Source organism: Alligator sinensis, unplaced genomic scaffold (assembly GCF_000455745.1).
Source record: "Alligator sinensis unplaced genomic scaffold, ASM45574v1 scaffold588_1, whole genome shotgun sequence".
Taxonomy (NCBI): Eukaryota; Metazoa; Chordata; order Crocodylia; family Alligatoridae; genus Alligator; species Alligator sinensis.
The window spans coordinates 794,989-812,958 of NW_005842244.1; the positions used below are offsets into that span (position 1 = coordinate 794,989).

The following is a 17,970-nucleotide window of genomic DNA, read 5'->3' on the forward strand; positions in this document are numbered from 1 at the left end:
CAGCAGGACTGAATGAATGAATTTCTTAGCACCTTGGAAACTTGCAGCCCAAGTTTCTTCATTTTTTTTTTCTTTCCTTTGGCGACTGCTCTCATCACTGAAATCTGTGGTTTTAAAGCTATTGTTTTAGTCTTCGACTCTTCACCTCTTGTATTGTATTGTACACAGACGTGTAAATTCCTTTCAACAAATCTGGATTATTGCCAGCTTTCCTTATTAAAAAGTCACTCACCATATTTCTGATAAACACAGCTGTTTCATGGTGTTTGAAAGCATTTCACATCAGCCAGCATTGTGCCTTAGCCAATTAGTACTCTAATATGGTCAATTTTGAGAATAAGTACCTTCGGGGTACAAAGGGTAGAATACATCTTGCATAATTTGAACTGGCACTTGCACCACTTTAATGCTATGAGAAAGATTACAGCATGCAGGGAGTTAAGGCAACTTAAAAGCCTTAGTGGATATATCTAGGAGAACAAACTACATTATAACATGTGCAGATAAATAACTTTTTAAAAATACTTTCTGAATTGTAATGAAGCCAATTATTGTGACCTCAAAACAAGCTGATAGAAAATACTCTTGTTTCATTACAGTTATAATATTACTATTTCTAGGAAGATTGATCAGTGTTTAATGAGCTATTAGTAAACTTAATTATCACTTTATACAGCAGCTATCTGAGCATTAGCCCCCAATGAAACCAATATACCTTCTGTTTAGTGGAACGGACAAGGGCTGTATGCTGCTATGCAAGGGCGGTGGCTTGATTCCCCAGTCTTTTTTGCTTGCTTGGGCTAGGAACTGGGGTAATAACCATTTCCAGGGTTGGAGAAGAGGAATGCTTTCTTTCAATCCCTCTTAGATACTTAAGAAGGTATGCAGAAAGAAATTCATCCATTCATCATGGGGCTGGATGGGTTTGGTATGGCTCTTGGGCTGAACAGAAGGGGAAAGGATAGGTGGATCAACTCTCTTTTCCATCCTATATGTCATGTCTATTTCTTAGGGTTGGTAACTGGAGGGGTTTTGCAAAGTCTTTTCTCACACCGTTGAGCGCTTACTGACAGAAGGAGTCCCATTAATTTCATTAGGACTACTCATGTGTATAAGTGGCCAACAACCTACAGAAGGGCCCTGCGTATCCAAATAAAATGATACCTAGCTTCAAATTAACTGATTCTTTATTGTCTGATCATACAGTTGAATACAGTCTACTACTTCATCTCTCATTCGTTTGCTCAACACACACAAAATGCTAATCTAATCAATGAGGATGGCTTGTTTTATTAGTAATGTAGTTTGTTATTGGCTACTGCAAATCAAGAGGGAAGGAGACAAGGGTGGCCTTCATAATCAGACATTTCAATTCAGCAGTCTGAGAGAAAATCCTCTAACTTTTATGCTACATAGCATTAGAAACCCATAAAACACAAAAACCTAGCAGGATGCAATGGCTGTAGTACATAATTACTTGGCCCAATAACAGTGGTTTTAAAATATTCAAATATATGTTGTAGGCCACCATATATTATCATCTTACTTTTCTTCAACAAAAATTCTGGGGTGTTTCAGATGAACTTCAATGCAATTAATGTAATGTGTGCTTTAAAATATTTATGCTTGCTTTGAGATAGGATAATTCCTATTTTCCAATGCACACATACACAATTTAATAACACTGGGGAATCCTAATTCTCCATACTTAGAACCATACCTTGAAAGGAAGCTCCAATTTTCAGGTCTCAATATTTTTATAAGGCAAACTTTTGTGATGAAGTGAGTGAGGTTCATAAGAAGATATGAATTTCTCAAGTTTACATGTGCAAAAAAAGGTATGGCTGTGTTATGTATGACATAATGGTAGTATGTCTATGTTGCCTTCCATCTGAGGAGCTCAAAGCCATTTACAACTTACAGAGAATACCAGATTGAGGTTCATAGTACCCCAAAGTCAGTAAATAATACTATATCCAATGTACAAATGGGGGAACTGACACGCACAGGATTTAAGATCCGAATTTTCAAAAGTGACTATATGGAGTAAATTGAGGGTCTGATTCTCAGAAGTGTTGAGCTGACCATATAAATGAATACTGGAAAGCACTGCCTGCAATGATGTGCTCTAGGTGAGAGGTGAGTCATTTTCAAAATTAGGACCCATAAACATGGTATTGTGACTCCTACTCTTGTGCACTGATAATTAGATGAAGCTACAGGTAACGGGCTGGAAGTCTGTCAACCAAAGCAGTACGTTTTCTGTGCAGGGTCTTCATAAACCTTTACTCCTTGAAAGCCTTGCATGGACATACCAATCCCTAAGAGTTTGTAGACTGCCGTTCCCTTCATACGCAGTTTGATAACAAACTTCTTGTTGCTGTATGGACACAGAGTGTAATGTTCCTGGCTAAGTAAAACATCTCAGCCAGGGTTTTCACTTATACCTGGATTATTAATGATTAACAACTGAGATGGTACAGTTTTGTAAAAGCTAGTCTATGCTGTAATGCTTCATTAACATGGCAGGGAAGGAATGTGCCTATAACACTAACACTAGACTACACCACACCTAAGGGTAGATTGAGTTTTACTATTTGCACTGCTCTACTGGCAGGATTTGTTGGGATCCTCCTACGGAACTGGGAATCTATGTAAAAAGCCAGTGCCAAAAGCAACAAGTCTCTGTCCAATCTGTGAATCTCTGAGAGCTTATGGAAAAGGGAAGAGGGAATTAAAGTAATGTCAAGGGTGCAGCGCTGAATATATATCACCAGTGTAAATTTCTGTTTGAGGAGCAATGAAGGGAGGGAAGAGAATTCATATAAAGTAAATTATGATGATACAGTTGAGCTAACAAGAAATAGGAGGAAAATACAGACATTATGGAAGATCCTAAGAGACTTAAGGAGGGGAAATACCAGCCTAAAGTTGAATAAGGCTTCACATCCTCTGATCAATTAAAAATGTTCACAATGATATACATGTTCAGTAACCCAGTGGTATTCCATATTCCTGGTTTTCTGCAGTGAGGGAGGTCTCTTGGCATTTTGTTTCCTCTGTATTTCTCTCCCAAACAGATTGTATTAGAAGTGTAGGATCTGCCAAAGTGGATCCAGCTAATCACTTGTATCAGGGTTTGGATCTGGATCTGTTCCACTGAGCTGGATCAGCCAGCCTGCAGGATTTCTGGAAGGGCTCGAATCCAGGGGTTGGGTGATCAGGGGGAGGACCACCAAATTCTGGAATATGGAGCCCTACTGGGGAGTGTATGTGTGCAGCAAAGGGGAAAGCAACAGGTGCATTACAACACAAAGCTCAAGGGCCTGTGGTGGTAAACGCCACCACCACTTGCCCTGCACCTGCAGCTGGAGGCGGGTCTGGATTCAGCCCATGAGGCTGGTCTTGATCTGGCATGTAAGGTTCTCCATAGTCCAAATCCAGCCTAGAGGGCCAAGGGAGCTTGACACCCGGGATCTACACCTAATGGACAGGTTCTTAGACTTTAATGGTTAGCATACCATATCTCAAAACTCAAAAGCACTTGGCATGTCACCTTTGTAATGTTAATCAGGTTAATTAAAATGGATTCTCATGCTGATAAACCAACCCTTCCTATGGCTAGCTAAGATATACTGATACTGTCAGTGGGATGCTAAAAACAAATCCTTGGGAAGCGTTGTCCCTTACCCCATGTGTTAAGTGTTGGATCATCCATTTGGAGAAAATGAAATTCCACGAATCTAGTAGGTGTTGCATTGTCTGGGGATGGCTGCTTATCCAGCCTTGTTTCCCAGACCTGCCTCCTTGGCCACGTTCAGATGAGCGCAGTTGTGTGGTATGTGGCACTGCAGACATGTCTGCGGTGCCACATACCACATATCCAGGGGTCAAAAAAAAGAGCGGAGCAACACCTGCTCAAAACTGGAGCCTGACCAGCCAGAGCCACACTCTTGCTGCCAGCCAGGCTCCACCCGGCAGGATCTGCAGCCCCAGGAAGCCCCCAGGATCCCAGGTAAGGCTGCTGGGGCTAACCCAGTGCTGGCCCCAGCTTCCCCTACCCCACCCGGGGTAACCTGCTGTGCACCAGAGGGCGCGTATCTCAGGTATTCCCTGGGGACAAGTAGCGGTGGCACAAGATGCACCACTGCTGGTTGTTCCTGGGGAACCATACATCCACGCTCGTGTGGACACAGCCCTTGTGCTCCTCAGAAAGGCCCTGTACAGAGCTGGAGAGCCAAGCTACTAGCACAGCTTTTTGTACTTATGCACAAGATAATACCATTGCATCATAACAATTTCGAGTAGCATTAACACAGCTGGTTTAAAAAATGCATTTTCCTTTGTAAATACAAAAAAAAAAAAAGCCAAATCAAATTTGCATTTAACGAGTACAAATTATCTAAGGACATGAAAATGTTCTCATAAAAACTTTCTTCACTTTCTTCTTAGTTAAAAGCCATTTAAAATATTAAGAAATGCTTTTGACAAAAGACACCAACCAGCTGTGGTAATTAATGTTAGCTTGGGGAGGGGCTTATTGCACATCTGTGTAAAGGAGGATTTACAATGAATTTAATCTAGTATAAAACTGGCATAAGTAAAATCAGAATCGTGAATTTATTTCTAATGTAACTGAGGCACACTGGAATGAATGCATCTTTAAGGAGGAGCGCAGGACAGTGGGATAGTTTTCTTTCTCCCCCTGCTCTGAAGGGGTTGGGTTCTCTCTTCTTAGAGTTATCAAGAAAACAAAAAGACAACACCTCTAACCTGAGCATCTTACAAGTATACAATTCTTTAGCTTTTAAAAACAATAAGGATAAAGTTGCTTCCATGTAAAATTAGTTTAAAAATCCAAGACGCATGCTTGTATGCATGTCTCAGTGAAAAAGGAAGATAGAGTACAATTCTTCACGCTCCTGTTTTTTCCAAAAGAGCCATGGGTTGGGAAAATGGGCTGGGAGGACTGGATAACTCAAAAACTTATAATGGGAAGTAAAGTTCTTCATATCTAGGACAGAGATTCACATCCACCCATTAGCAGTCATTGACATTCATACTATATGATGATTGATATCTCAAAGTGGAATGGTATGTAGGATGCTGGGTTGGACAGGTTTAGTCCGTTTACCGAGGACTATTGCTAGTTGTCCAGAACTTATCAACCATAGCTGGAATGCTTCCTGACACCCTTGGTTGTTGCAACCATTCATTCAAAAATAGGCATGAACACCAAACTATCCCATACTGGTTCAAGCATAGCTTGAACACTGTTGGCAGGATCATGTTGAGAAAGTTGGCTCGCTGCTACCTTTGTTGTGTATGTTTTATCCATAACTTCAGGCTTCGAAGTTGTTACATTTTTCATGAGTATTAAAGCAAAAAAGTAATAATAAAGTAACATGCTTTCAAACTGGCAAGGACTGAAAACTGAAAAATAGATATTAGCTTTTGTTTAGTAAAAGTCTTTCTATAACAGCCATTATGAAATGAATATTTATTGCTCTTCTTTGATTTTGGCTTACTCTTCAACTTTTCCCAAACGTGATGTGTAACTGCACCTTTGGGTTTTCCTGTATTTTAAACACACCCCAAGTCCAATGCAAGAATTTCTTCTGGATACTGAATGCCATGTATGCCTCTTATCAGATCAGTTCTTTGTGGTTTACAGATGTAGTGTATGAGCAAGAAAGTCATAAAAGTTTAATAGGGCCAGTGTGTGAAGGAGCAACAGTGGTGCAGTGATTAGCGCTTGGTGAGACATAGACCCTGGATATGAGAAGAGCTTGTGTCCTACTAAACCACTATGCTTCTATGCAGGAAAGACAAACTTATTTTAGAGGAAAAGGGGAAAATTCAGGAGTCTGTAAATGTCGGCATTTCATTACACAGGGGTGAGCAGGTGTAAACAGATATGAGCAAAAGAGGATCTAGCTGGATATAACTCAAATTCAAAGTGGCTGGATTAAGGTATCAGTTAAACTGCGCGGTTATAATTCTGCCCTCGGTTTTACCTGTACAATCTTTTTAAAAAAATCAATAGCCTTATATGGCTAAAACTGAGAACAAATTTGTCACTGCCAAGGGGATTCGTCACTATATACATTCACTGTCCAGTCAGTATGTTTTCCTGCTGTCTTTCTACCTTTATCGTGCTAATTTCCCAATTTTAATTCCCTTCGACATCGTCTCTCAATGTGGCCTAGGGGCTTGTTTGAAATCTTAAAATTGTTCCGGAGAAAAGAAAACATCATTCGGAAAGCAGGCTTGCAGTTTCCTATGTGTTCAGCAGAAGAAAGCATTTCACATAAAACAAATGTTCCCAAACTGGGGTGAAAAAAAAATAACAAGAGGTAGAAAAGTGTCATTAAATTATTGACCATTTATAGTATAAAATAAAAACGGATCCATATGTGCAAACTAGAGTTAGTTGAAATGTCAATTAAATCAAGCCTAATCTCCCAAATACATTTTTTATTGCTTGATTCATTAGAAAGGCTCTTAAGGTAATGAATAGTCATCACTTTTACCAAGGACTGCTGATTCCTTTATAAATGTCCACTAAAAATACTGAAAATCATTCAGAAATATCTAGCTCCTTTATCCTGAGGATTGGACTGAAGTGAGTTTAGGATATAATATGGTCTGCTATGCCATTTGTGAAGGTTAGTTGTATAAAAATACTGTACATTTGAAAAATAACAGCTACGCTAGAGCTACAGTAGATTTGAACTGTTTTATCTAAGGCGGAATCTACTCGCTGTAACTTCTTTGTTTTCTTTCCTATAGCAAGTCCACATGCAACACCATCGACTCTTCATTTTCCAACATCACCCATTATTCAACAGCCTGGGCCATACTTCTCACACCCAGCAATTCGCTATCATCCTCAGGAGACTCTGAAAGAGTTTGTCCAACTTGTCTGCCCCGACGCTGGTCAGCAGGCTGGACAGGTGGGGTTCCTAAATGTAAGGAAACTGTTTTTATTTCTTCAGAAGTATTTGTCCTATGTAAAATAACCGTGGAATTCTCTTAATGTGTTGCACCCATCATGAACGTAGCACCTTGAATGGTTGCTGCCAGAAAAAAAATTGCTGACTCCTGGGAAATGTTTTTTTACACTGTGGTAATACTAACTCAGGCTGTCTGATAGGGAGGTAGTTCTATGACCTTCTGAGGTTTCTCTACAAATAATTCAGCCTCATGCATCCTAACCCAAGCTCCACTAGGGTTAGCAAAATACAAGGTCCAAATAATTTTTATTAATTATTTTTTAAAGTTGGGGGGGAAGAGCAGGAAAAGGGAGGGTGAGAAACAGATGTTTCAGATCAGCTAAGTTCACTTTAAAAAAATACTGCCGTATAGCCCTTTAGATCAAGTTGACCAGTACTTGAACTCAAGATGTTAAAAGTACAGTTTATTATGGTTTGTTATTTCTGTAAGCAGTTATCTCTTCCCCTTATCTCTATGAAAAATTAAGCTACGTTCCAAAGCTTCAAATAAGCAATTTCATTTTTTTAATCAAATAAAGTGAATCATCATCTTCACATTATTGAAATAACATTCCAGTCAAATGCAGAGTTTATAAACTTTATGTAAATCATATCTAAATCTTGTAATGAATGTTTTGTGGATTATAATGCATGTGACTGTATTCCACCAATGGAATAACAACTGGCAAAATTATTTTTTTTCCTATACACACAATATTGAGAGTGTTAATGAGAATTAACATAAGTCTTAGCATCTAATTTATTACACTTACTTAAAAAGCTTCTGTGTCCTCAATCCTCTTTTCTCCTCACCTAAAAAAACACCTTATTCTGCATAACCCAGCCAGTACTGGCTTTGAATAATGTCTGCAATATGTTATCAGATACATTTATGTCTAGACAACAAATCAATATAGTGCTTTTCTTTTTCCTTGAGTATTCATTTGCTTAGTTTATCCCAAACCATTCAGCATTATGAACTGCTAGCATACTCACAATGAACATACAGCAAAGGTCTGCTTGGCAGGAAAGTGACTTAATTGTAAGACAAGATAGTGTTTGAGGAATGTGACTAAATATACTAGTTTATTAAAGGTACTGGATGTTGGAAACATAAATATTCCTGAAGAATGGCTTCCTACTCAGGCCTCAGTCCCACAAACTCCAGTAATTACATTCTTCAAGTCAAGTGAGGCTGGTCCTTATTTCTACCTACGGACATTTTCCAGTCCTGGCAGAGTAATTAACAGCTACTCTCCCCGAGGCTTCTTTACAGTGCCACGTAAAGGGCACATGTTTATATGATTGGCTCTTTAGTCCTAGACAACTCCTATAAGTGTATTTTTATTTAAGCCTGAGAATTTGTCATCAATGGAAAAGGGGACACTTGGTCCCTGAAGATCTGCAGTTAAGATCAATGTGTGGAGCGCTGTCAAAACTGATCTCATCCTTTCTGTCACTAGAATGGACCACCTGGTTCAGACAGTCCTGCTTTTTCTTTTTAATGGTACTAGCATCAATTTATATAGTTTTCAGATGGCCAGTTACGCATTAATATTGTAACTTCTCAGATTTAAAACAAATATATCCCCACTTCTTGTTATGGTGATACTAAAAGTATTTTTACAAGTAGGCAAGGGTTTTTTCTGGTAGTCAGTTAAAATATCTCTGTTTGGTATGCAAACTTCCATTCTGTCTCTAATTGCACACTCCAGAACAGCGTACTTTTAAGTTTTTTTTAAATTATGTAGATTTAACTTCAGTAGTTCCTCAGCAGAATCAACTAGACTATGAGTTGCACTGTTGATAACTTTAGAGGATTGTGGGAGTGCAATTTGCTTAAAATTCATTCATTTTTTTCATGTAATAGAATATCTACTTGACTTTTAAGACCATAAAAATGCTTATTTTTTTCTACTAATGAGCAGAAAGAAATTTGCACTCGTGTCCCAGGCACAGATATCCTAAGAGAACAGGAGAGGCATGAATCTGGAAAATGTCTGCCTAAGTATGCACCCTACCTAGCTCAGTGGTGCATGTACAGTGCATGTGAATGAGAGTACAACTTGGTCCAAAATGACTCTACCTGTTATTATCCTGGGAAAAACAGTTTTACCAGGACCACGAAATTGAGTGAAGGTCTTAAAGAAAAGGGTTTAAAAGATCTAAAATAGTTACTGGAAGCCAGATGTGGGGTATGGTGCCAAATTCATTGAAGACAATGAAGTATAGGGCACAGCAGGCTTTCATTCTAGTATCTTTGCTTCCTTAGCATTGAGTAATTAAGAATTGAATGCACAAAATTGTAAACGTGACTCTCCCATTACCAGAGGCTCCTAATAGATGATGTTTGTTTGTTTGTTTGTTTTTTGGCAGCCCAATGGTAGCAGCCAAGGCAAGGTGCACAATCCATTCCTTCCTACCCCAATGTTGCCACCACCACCTCCGCCACCAATGGCTAGGCCTGTGCCTCTGCCAGTGCCAGACACAAAACCTCCAACCACATCGACAGAAGGAGGGGCCACCTCCCCCACTTCACCGAGTAAGTACGGATGCAACAAGGAACCAAGGGTTTCATTATCCACAAAATGCCGTAGCTATGTTCTGGTCACAGATGAGGAGGAGTGGACTATGCTTTGAGCAGATTGTGTAAGGTTGGCAAAAAATTATGAGCTTGTTATTTTCCGTCATACAGAACCAACTTGATTTTTTTGCTGGCAGTGCACATAATTACATCTGAGACAGCTAGCAGCCAGCAGCTAAAATATGGAGGGATGAGGGGGCTAGGACACTTGGGACCTTTGGCAGTGTCCTGAAGAGCCCACAGGGCTGGCCTTTCACATGTGTTGCAAGATGGGACTTACCGGAGCTCTGCAGAAAGCAGACAGAGAGCCACACAGACTTGCTTCTTGGACACGCTAGACTAAACTGACAAGTCCTCAGAGCTCACTCCTTTTACAGCTCTCCCTGGAATATGCCTTTCTAGAGAAACTCAGACTCATTTCCCTTATGACAGCTCATTTCCCTTATGACTATGCTCCTTGGCAGGGTCTACATTTTGTGCAGACCGCTAGGGTATTTCTTCTGCCCAGGGTGAAACCTCCAATCCTTTCCTTACCACCCGCACAGCCCCCTCATGCATTTTGTGTAGCTACAAGTCAAATACACAAATTCCTGCATGTACACATGGGGATACTGTTTTGGACTGGCTCTGCTGGGAAACAAAATCTGCTGCAGCTGGGCTTAAAGCTGTAAAAAATCTGGATACGCCAGGAGTTAATTACGAAATGATTTAATGAAGCTACGAACAAATTGGCATTTAAAACCAAAGGGGAAACTTTCAGCGCTTTAATGGCAACAGTAGGTGACTTATTCCACAATGAGGTGAGTCCAAGATGTCCACACACACACACACACACACACACACACATATCAATCAATCTAATCAAAAAACCAATTCCCTGTGCATGCTTTGAAGCTTTATTATTTAAATGTTATATATCGTGCTGCTTGCTACCCAAGGAGATATGTGTTATTTAAAACATATGGAGCCTAAATTTTAAAGCTTCGGGCACAGCTCAGGTAATTCACCCCTTCAAGACCAGACTGCGATGTGGTTGGTTTCTCGAGGCATGTGCCAAGTCCGGAAGATCATGGCATTTTTGTGCGGCATCCTTCAACCGGACAGCATAGGTTGCGTCTCAAGCAGCGAGTATTTCAGCCTAGTGAAAAAGGTTCATGTTTACTCAGAGCTCCAACTGAGCACAGCTTGAGATACCTCAGTATGTTCAGGTTTTTAGAATTGGGAAAAATTAAATCTGTGCATTGAATGTGTCAGCATTTCAATTATAGCTCATAATTGACTGGCAGCTTGTAGTGCTTAAAGTAAAAAAAAATGTCTAAACACCATTTTTAAGAGTTATCTTCACGTTCCTTTCCGTGATTCTCTGATTCTGTAAACAAGCTAAATGTGTACTTGGCTGGATCCTCAGCAGGGGGAAGAATTGGCATATGTCCACTGAAGTCAGGGGAGCCACATTGATTTACACCAGCTGAAGGGCTGGTCCATTGTGGCTGGGATTGTTCAACTGACAGCTGTCAAGATAATTAGGAATCCAGGTTTTTTCAAGAGCAGCTAGTTAATGGTATTTAAACAAAAGATTAGGAAAAAATAATTACCGCTTGGTAATTAGTCAGTCTGATAGCTAAACGTACAGTTCTATACACAGTCGAGCATGCACCTTCCATTTGATAAGAATCATGCAGGCTAAATGGTTTGACTATACCAGTGGACTAATTTTTAAGGAGTGTGTAATCTACTCTGGAAATGTAGATTTATAGGACCTATTTTCAAAGAAAAATTAGATTCATACCTGAACCAGGGGAAGGCAAAATAAGCCAACAGGATTTTTTCAGGAGGTAGCACCGATTTTAAGAATGGCGAGAGATCTGCAGGGCAGCATTCACATCAGAACCAGTCCATCATGTTCAGTGCTTACAATAGACTATGAGCATAGAGGATGTCGCCCACAGACATTAGGCATATATCCCTCCAGTCCCCTGCTTTCCCCTCACCTCTCTGCAGGCATTTCACTCACTGGACAAATCTTCCAAAAAATATTCTGACAATTTAGAATGGTCCTATAGACTGAAGTATCCCTCTTTAGTTGATAATTTGCAGAGTTTGCTTGCCCAGACCAGAATATACCCATCATCCCAGTCCAGGGTCAGCTTCTCACTTCTTGCTGCTTCTGTTCTTTGCAATCATTATACTGAGGGTTTCACTGCTAAACGGGTCTTTAATAAGTGCAAAAACTATCCAGGTATATCTGTATCATAGTGTCCTTAAGCAATGTCTTGAGCTTAGAATAAATATGGCAAATAGAACATGGACCCTGCTGAGATAACTATTTGCTGCTGTTTGGGTTTTTTATTTTATTTTTGACTAAATATTGGAGTGGAAATAGGCAGTTTGGAGTCACCAGAGGCTGACAAAAGCAAATGAGCAAGCGTTTTCCCTGGTTACGCATTTTCAGTGCACCAGTGCATCAGCAGGGGTATCCCTTTTCAGGGCTGCCTGCCCTCCATAGCATTTACAGTAATGGAAAGAAACTTACTGAACAGAACCGACCGCGTCACAGAGGAGTGCTGTTAGCTTTCAGCCGGGCTCTCTCTGTACGGAAGCAAAAAAAATCCCCAAGGAAATGGAGTGAAGAAGGATTAACATTTGTTTTGTGCTCTTCCTCTTCCTTGATCTAGTATAAAACCCTCCACAGAAACAAAATGTATTTGAAGCACTACCAGGAATTGGAATATGGCACTCCAGAAGGGTGCAGAAACCAGGAGCAGCTGCTCAATACATCATGCCCTCCTGGAAAGGAGGATCATCATAACATGGTAGTTAATGCTTCTGAGCCCAAGAGTAAAACTCTCCAACTATGACATTAAAATTCTGTGGAAAACAGGATCTCCCAAGACAGAAGACCCTAGGGAGGTGCACGCAGGTGCTACTGCACAATGATCCAGGGTACAGGGTTGGCCTCAGAATTTCCAGGGGGAGATCTGACCTCTCCTGCAAATCCAGCACCTCCATCAGTGAGGAAACAACACTGTGGGGATGGTACCTATGATTTTTTAGGCTATGCTTTTCCTCCAAAAGAGGAGTCAGAGTAGAAAACCCACCTTCGTGTTACACACTGACCCTGAGTTCATGTCCCATCTCTCCCTGTCTAAGAGGTTTGGTTTTAGTGGCCCTAAGTTGCTTTTCCAAGCTTGACGGTTCCTGGAGTTGACCCCCTGTGGCCCTGAGAAAACCCTGCTTCTGTTGTGTACTGATTGGACTCTGCCACCTGGGAGTACTTAGCACAAAAGACCCAGATCACTAGTATCTGAACCTGTTATTACAACACAAGATTTGCTTTCCTATTTGAAGGTGGGGTTTGGTTTTAGAGGCACATCTCCCTTAGCTAAACTTTCTGATGCTTCACAACTTCGCATAGGTAGAGCTTTTCCTTTTCCCTTGCAGGGCAAAAGCATCCACTCAGCATGTCTTTATATAAAGAAACTTTCATGTTAAACAGTAAGTGCATGGACACAAGAAAAGAATGATCTTGTGGTTAAAGCACCAGCCTCACAATCAGGAGCTTTTATTTCTCTTTCTTACTCTGTCATACTTTTGTTGAGTGTCCTTGGGGTAAGGTACTTCAGGTTTCTGGGCCCTATTTTCCCAGTCCATGATGACGATGATAACTTAATTTGTCAGCATGTGCGATGTGCTGGAAGAGACACAGCTGGAGGGAATCTCTGGTATGCAGTGTATTCTACATTGTATTTGTGCTGTGTTCTAGTATGGTTGGTTGTACCTCTGACTGGAGGTGTATATTGGATTTAAACTTTTAGTATCAGTCGCCCGTCAAGGCACTGTTGCTGTACACACCAGGTACCTATACTTCTCTGTCCGATGTGTACAGGAGGGTTCTCAGCACATTAGATTAGAACAGACTGGAATGCGGATCAGCAGCGGATCGTTTTCCCTGTTAAGTCACAACTGCTAGGTAGACTACCCATTAGCATGCAACAAGTCTTCTGGGAAAGTATCTGTTACAGTAGCATTTTCCTACTGCAGAAAACTTTAGAATACATCACATTCATAACATTGTTTGTAATGTCTTGTCTTTCATAGTATTTCTTGCCATTTTGGCTAAACACCAAAGCTATTTGTGTGAGCAAGTGTTCTTTCCCTGCCAGCTCTTTCTCTTTTGCTTGTTCCTGAAGTGAAGCATCATACTAAATTTGTGGCATCGAGTTCATTTCCACAGCTACAGGCTGGAAATACTCCACAGCAGATTCCAACAGAAGAAAGACTGCACTGATCAGGAAAATATTCTTATTAAAACACAAAGGGCTAGTGTCTCATCTGTAAACTGGCATAGTATTAGCTGAGGATCTGGCCCAAGGAACCTACAGAGATGATCTTGTGGTTAAGGAATAGGATTGGATGGCAGGTGACTGCTCCCACTATCATTCTCTAGCTTGTGTATCCCCTTTTGTAAAATAGAGTTGGAAACACCACTGTGAAGGAGACTATGTAAAGGTGCCTTTTACTCCAAAGCTTGCCTAAATCTCTCCTGAGCAGTTGGTCCAATAAAAGATAGCACCCCAAAAATGTTTGCATCTAAAAAATATTCATTTGCTATAACTTTAGCCAACCAAAGGTGTTTCCAGTTCTTAAAACTAGTGAATAGAGTCCAAAAGTCAGAAATGGTAGGACATCCAGGAAAACATCTCAGCCCACCTCCCTACATCAAGCAGGAAGCACTCTATACTGTATTTGGGTGTGAAATGTCCAAGGAGAAGATAGGATGTTGCAAGAAGTAGAGCTGGTATTGCAGTAGCTGGAATCTCTATTTGTTACCCGCCCCATCCCAACACGGGGACTAGTGCAACTGAGCGTGCCACGGCAAAAAGGATATTCTCACCAATGCGATCTTTAGATATCCCCTGGTGCCTCACATCATTGTGGTGGTGTCACCATCAGCGTCACACTGCAGTATAGGATATGACATTCACAATATGTATAATGTCCATTGTTTCAGTATTCTTTACTTGTAAACACTTCCAGTGTTGCCGTTTCCTCTTAATATCTTAGCACCAATCTAAATTTAAGCATTTTCAGATACCGAGTTACAGATAGTTTCAGTTATTAACACGAAAGCGCATGTCTTTATATAGCTGTTATATTTCCCCCCAGAATGAGCTTGCTGAAGTGACTCTACATGGAGTATGTAGTTGAGAAAGAACTTTAGACTCCTTCTGCTTGAACAAATATATAGTAAAGGTAGCCTTAATGTGGTTTCCCTGTAATGCCTTGCTAGAAAATACCTTAGTATGAAATCAGGCAAACAAGAAACCATTTATTTGAGAGACTGCTAGTGTTTAAATAATAAACTGTATCTTGTAGATCAGTCTGGTAGATCAAGCACCAAAATAATATTGGATTCTTCGTATAGAAGGGCCAAATAAATTCCAGAAGTCCACTTGGTGCAAAATGGTTGCATATGCACTTGGAATGGGACAGCAGTTAGCTTTACAGTTATCACAAAGGTTTTGCAATAGCTATTATATCATTTTGCCTCAGTTAAGCAGAGTGAAAATAATGCTGGATGGAAGCATCCTGTTGTATGAGCCTGAAGCCAAAATTCACTGCAAATTTGACATCGCCTGTAGTGAACTTTACTGCAGAAGAAATTTTCTTCCTTCATCTGCATGTCTTCTTCACTTTCAAACCTTCTCCTCATAGTCATCAGTGCCAAAAACATTATACATTGCACTGCAGGCACATATCTTCCTGCACCAGATTTCTGCCAGTGCAAGGCATAGTAGTGATATGCAGTAGCTGAAAATTGGAAAGTTAATTTGAGTTTCTTCTATTCACCTCTGATCTTTGTTTCTGTGGAGGCAGCTGCTCTAAGGAGCTACTCCTTTTACCTCATAAAGAGGATCCAAAGAGCTGGATAGCAGGTTTCTGATTTTGAGGTCTAAGCCAACTCTTGTTGCTGTAGGAAGAATCTTCATTCTTGTTTTATGTTGGGTTCAGAGGTTAACTGATAGTTATCTCAAGCATTTCTGAACTAGAAAATAGTGCATAAAATAACTGACACCATTGATGAGCTATATCTATTGCAAATTACTGCCTTTTTTGAGCATGCACAGAAAAAGCAAAGCAAATACATCATCAGTTCTACTTGTCCTCTTAGCCTTATATTTGCAATTTAGTTATTACTTACAAATACTAAGCAATGTACCAGTAAATATGCTGTACTTTGTACAATACTATGAAAAAATAATCTTAGGACGTGAAACCTAACTACTGTACACCGTATTCATATTAAATCTTTGCTAAGAATTACAGAAAGGCAGAGTCGCTTTGTCTGAACAAGTTTTAGTGCCTTTCTGAAAGGGAAAAACTCACCTCAGTCTCCAAGACAGAATCCATCCTAAAAGGTGCAGAGGACTGTAAGCTCCCAGTGAAATTAGTAGGAGTTCAAAGGAGCCTAAATTATTCAGTTTCTCATAGGATTGGTCCTAATCCACACTTGACATATCCTTGTTTCCTCAAAGATCCTGCCATTGAGGTCATCCATTCCTCATAGTCAGATATGAAATGAGAATCCACTAGAGTCCTCAAACCAACAGCTCATCTGACATAAGTTTTCACCAAATACTTTGCCTTGAAAAAGCAGTAGGATTTCAGCTGTACTGAAAAAAGATTAGTATCTTTATGGAATACAGAAGTATAATTGTTTTTCTCCTCAAATGAGACCTAAACTATATATTTGCCCTCACTTTAATTTGGCCAAAAGCAAGGTCAAAGTACACTTTATAGACTAACTGAATCAGAGATGCATAAGCTTTCATGAGCCACAGCCCACTTTTTATACAGTTATTTTTACCTCTCTATCTGAGAGTTGGGTAGCCAGCTTTATTTTGCTTCACATTATGGACTTTTATTTAGTATAGTGCATTTCCAATCCTTTAAATATATGTAACGACTTTTGAATTGTTTTTGTTTAGATAGCATTCACAGAAAGCAGAAAGAGGGGGAGGGCGCATGCCTGCATGTGTGCCGTGTTCAGACCTATGGACTTACTTTAAGATATATTGAAAGCTTTTGAATTTGAAGTGTATCGAGTTCTAGACAACTGCAGTGGAGAACAGTAGAGCAACAATAAAATCATTAAAGTACTTCCAGTTTGGAAGTAAGCTGGGTTCCTCTTGGCTTGCATCACGTTTAATAGCTTTACATTTACGGGAGCTATTCCAATTTTTAAAGGGAGTTTTCAGACTGAGTGCACTTCTTACCCCAACCAAACTGTAACCCATTAATTTTTCACCAAAAGAACATTCTTAGTTTGACAAACAGATCAAATGAATGTTTTGGACTCTGCAGACCCCAACAGTATGACAGTCAGGGCTTTAATAATTTATACTGCACTCCACTAGAATGAAGTAAGGGCCCAATTCTGTTACTATGCACTTGAGTAAGTTTATTGACATGAATAGTGTGTTTGAAGTCTATGCGAGTGAAGACACTTGGGAACTTACGTATGTGAGTGAAGGCACTCAGGAACATGCACCCAGGTTCGGGGCTCACAGTGCTTGTTGTACAGCCATCATCAAAAGGCCAGTAGTGTTACTCTTCTCAAATTAAAAAAACTCTTCAGATGAATTGAGTACATTGTCTTATTAGGTTTCAAGGAATTACATTCTGCACCTCAGTTATGTATGTGTTTATATATCCATCCCTAAGAGGAAACCTTTCCAGTGTCTGAAATCCAACTCTTGCTCTCTAAAACGTTTGCACATTTCCATGTTAAACATCTGCTTAGGTGGCTCTGAGACGGTGTGTTTTGGTGTTGTTTGTGTGCAATCTAGTGCTGCTTCCTCAACGCATGTGTCCCTTCCCTTCACAGCCTACTCGACACCCAGCACCTCCCCCGCAAACCGATTCGTCAGTGTTGGACCACGGGATCCAAGCTTTGTAAATATCCCTCAACAGACACAGGTGGGCAGCTTTCGACTTCTCTGTATGCAGTGCCGCTTGTTATTCTTCTGTGTATTTTAATGTCTTCTTACAAAGTAAACCGCATTTCCACTGTCAGTTCACCCACATGGTCTCAGTAACAACAGTGAAACGTCACTTGCAATTTTTGTCTGTCCGTTGTGTTTTTGAGCTTATCTGGTAATAATGCTTCTTTCATAACTGGAGAACTATCCTTGCTTTCCAAGGCATTGGCTTCTAGTGCACATTTTTCCCCCCCACAGGACCAAACGTTTAAGTCTTTTATTGCATCTAGCCTATTTGCAAGTGCATATAGTTACACATGCAAAAGAAACCCAGATGGACCCCTCGGATAATGATGTACTTACAGCCCAATCCTGCGCTGCTCAAGTCAATGGGAGATTTTCTGTTCAC

The 17,970-nt window shown here is 40.2% G+C and overlaps 1 protein-coding gene and 1 long non-coding RNA gene across 11 annotated transcripts in view; one reads left to right on the forward strand and one right to left on the reverse strand.

The window, feature by feature from the left end:
- NFIA (nuclear factor I A) overlaps window positions 1-17,970 on the forward strand; it is a 429,137-nt gene that overhangs the window by 384,493 nt on the left and 26,674 nt on the right. For 5 of the 8 annotated variants that reach the window (XM_025208672.1, XM_025208667.1, XM_025208671.1 and 2 more), the window contains 3 exons: window positions 6,793-6,971; window positions 9,372-9,537; window positions 17,468-17,559. In XM_025208672.1, the coding sequence (XP_025064457.1) occupies window positions 6,793-6,971; window positions 9,372-9,537; window positions 17,468-17,559 (437 nt within the window). The remainder of the gene's footprint in view (window positions 1-6,792; window positions 6,972-9,371; window positions 9,538-17,467; window positions 17,560-17,970) is intronic. The other 3 variants (XM_025208668.1, XM_006027453.3, XM_025208670.1) reach the window with 1 other exon arrangement.
- The window catches only part of LOC102382240, a 13,790-nt gene continuing 6,355 nt past the window's right edge, over window positions 10,536-17,970 (reverse strand). Inside the window, exons 3-4 of one of the 3 annotated variants that reach the window (XR_003094972.1) lie at window positions 14,474-14,539; window positions 10,536-10,717 (exon numbers count right to left, since the gene is read on the reverse strand). This is a non-coding gene — a long non-coding RNA (uncharacterized LOC102382240). Of the gene's footprint in view, window positions 10,718-13,722; window positions 13,864-14,473; window positions 14,651-17,970 lie in introns of those variants that run through there. The other 2 variants (XR_001358324.2, XR_324298.3) reach the window with 2 other exon arrangements.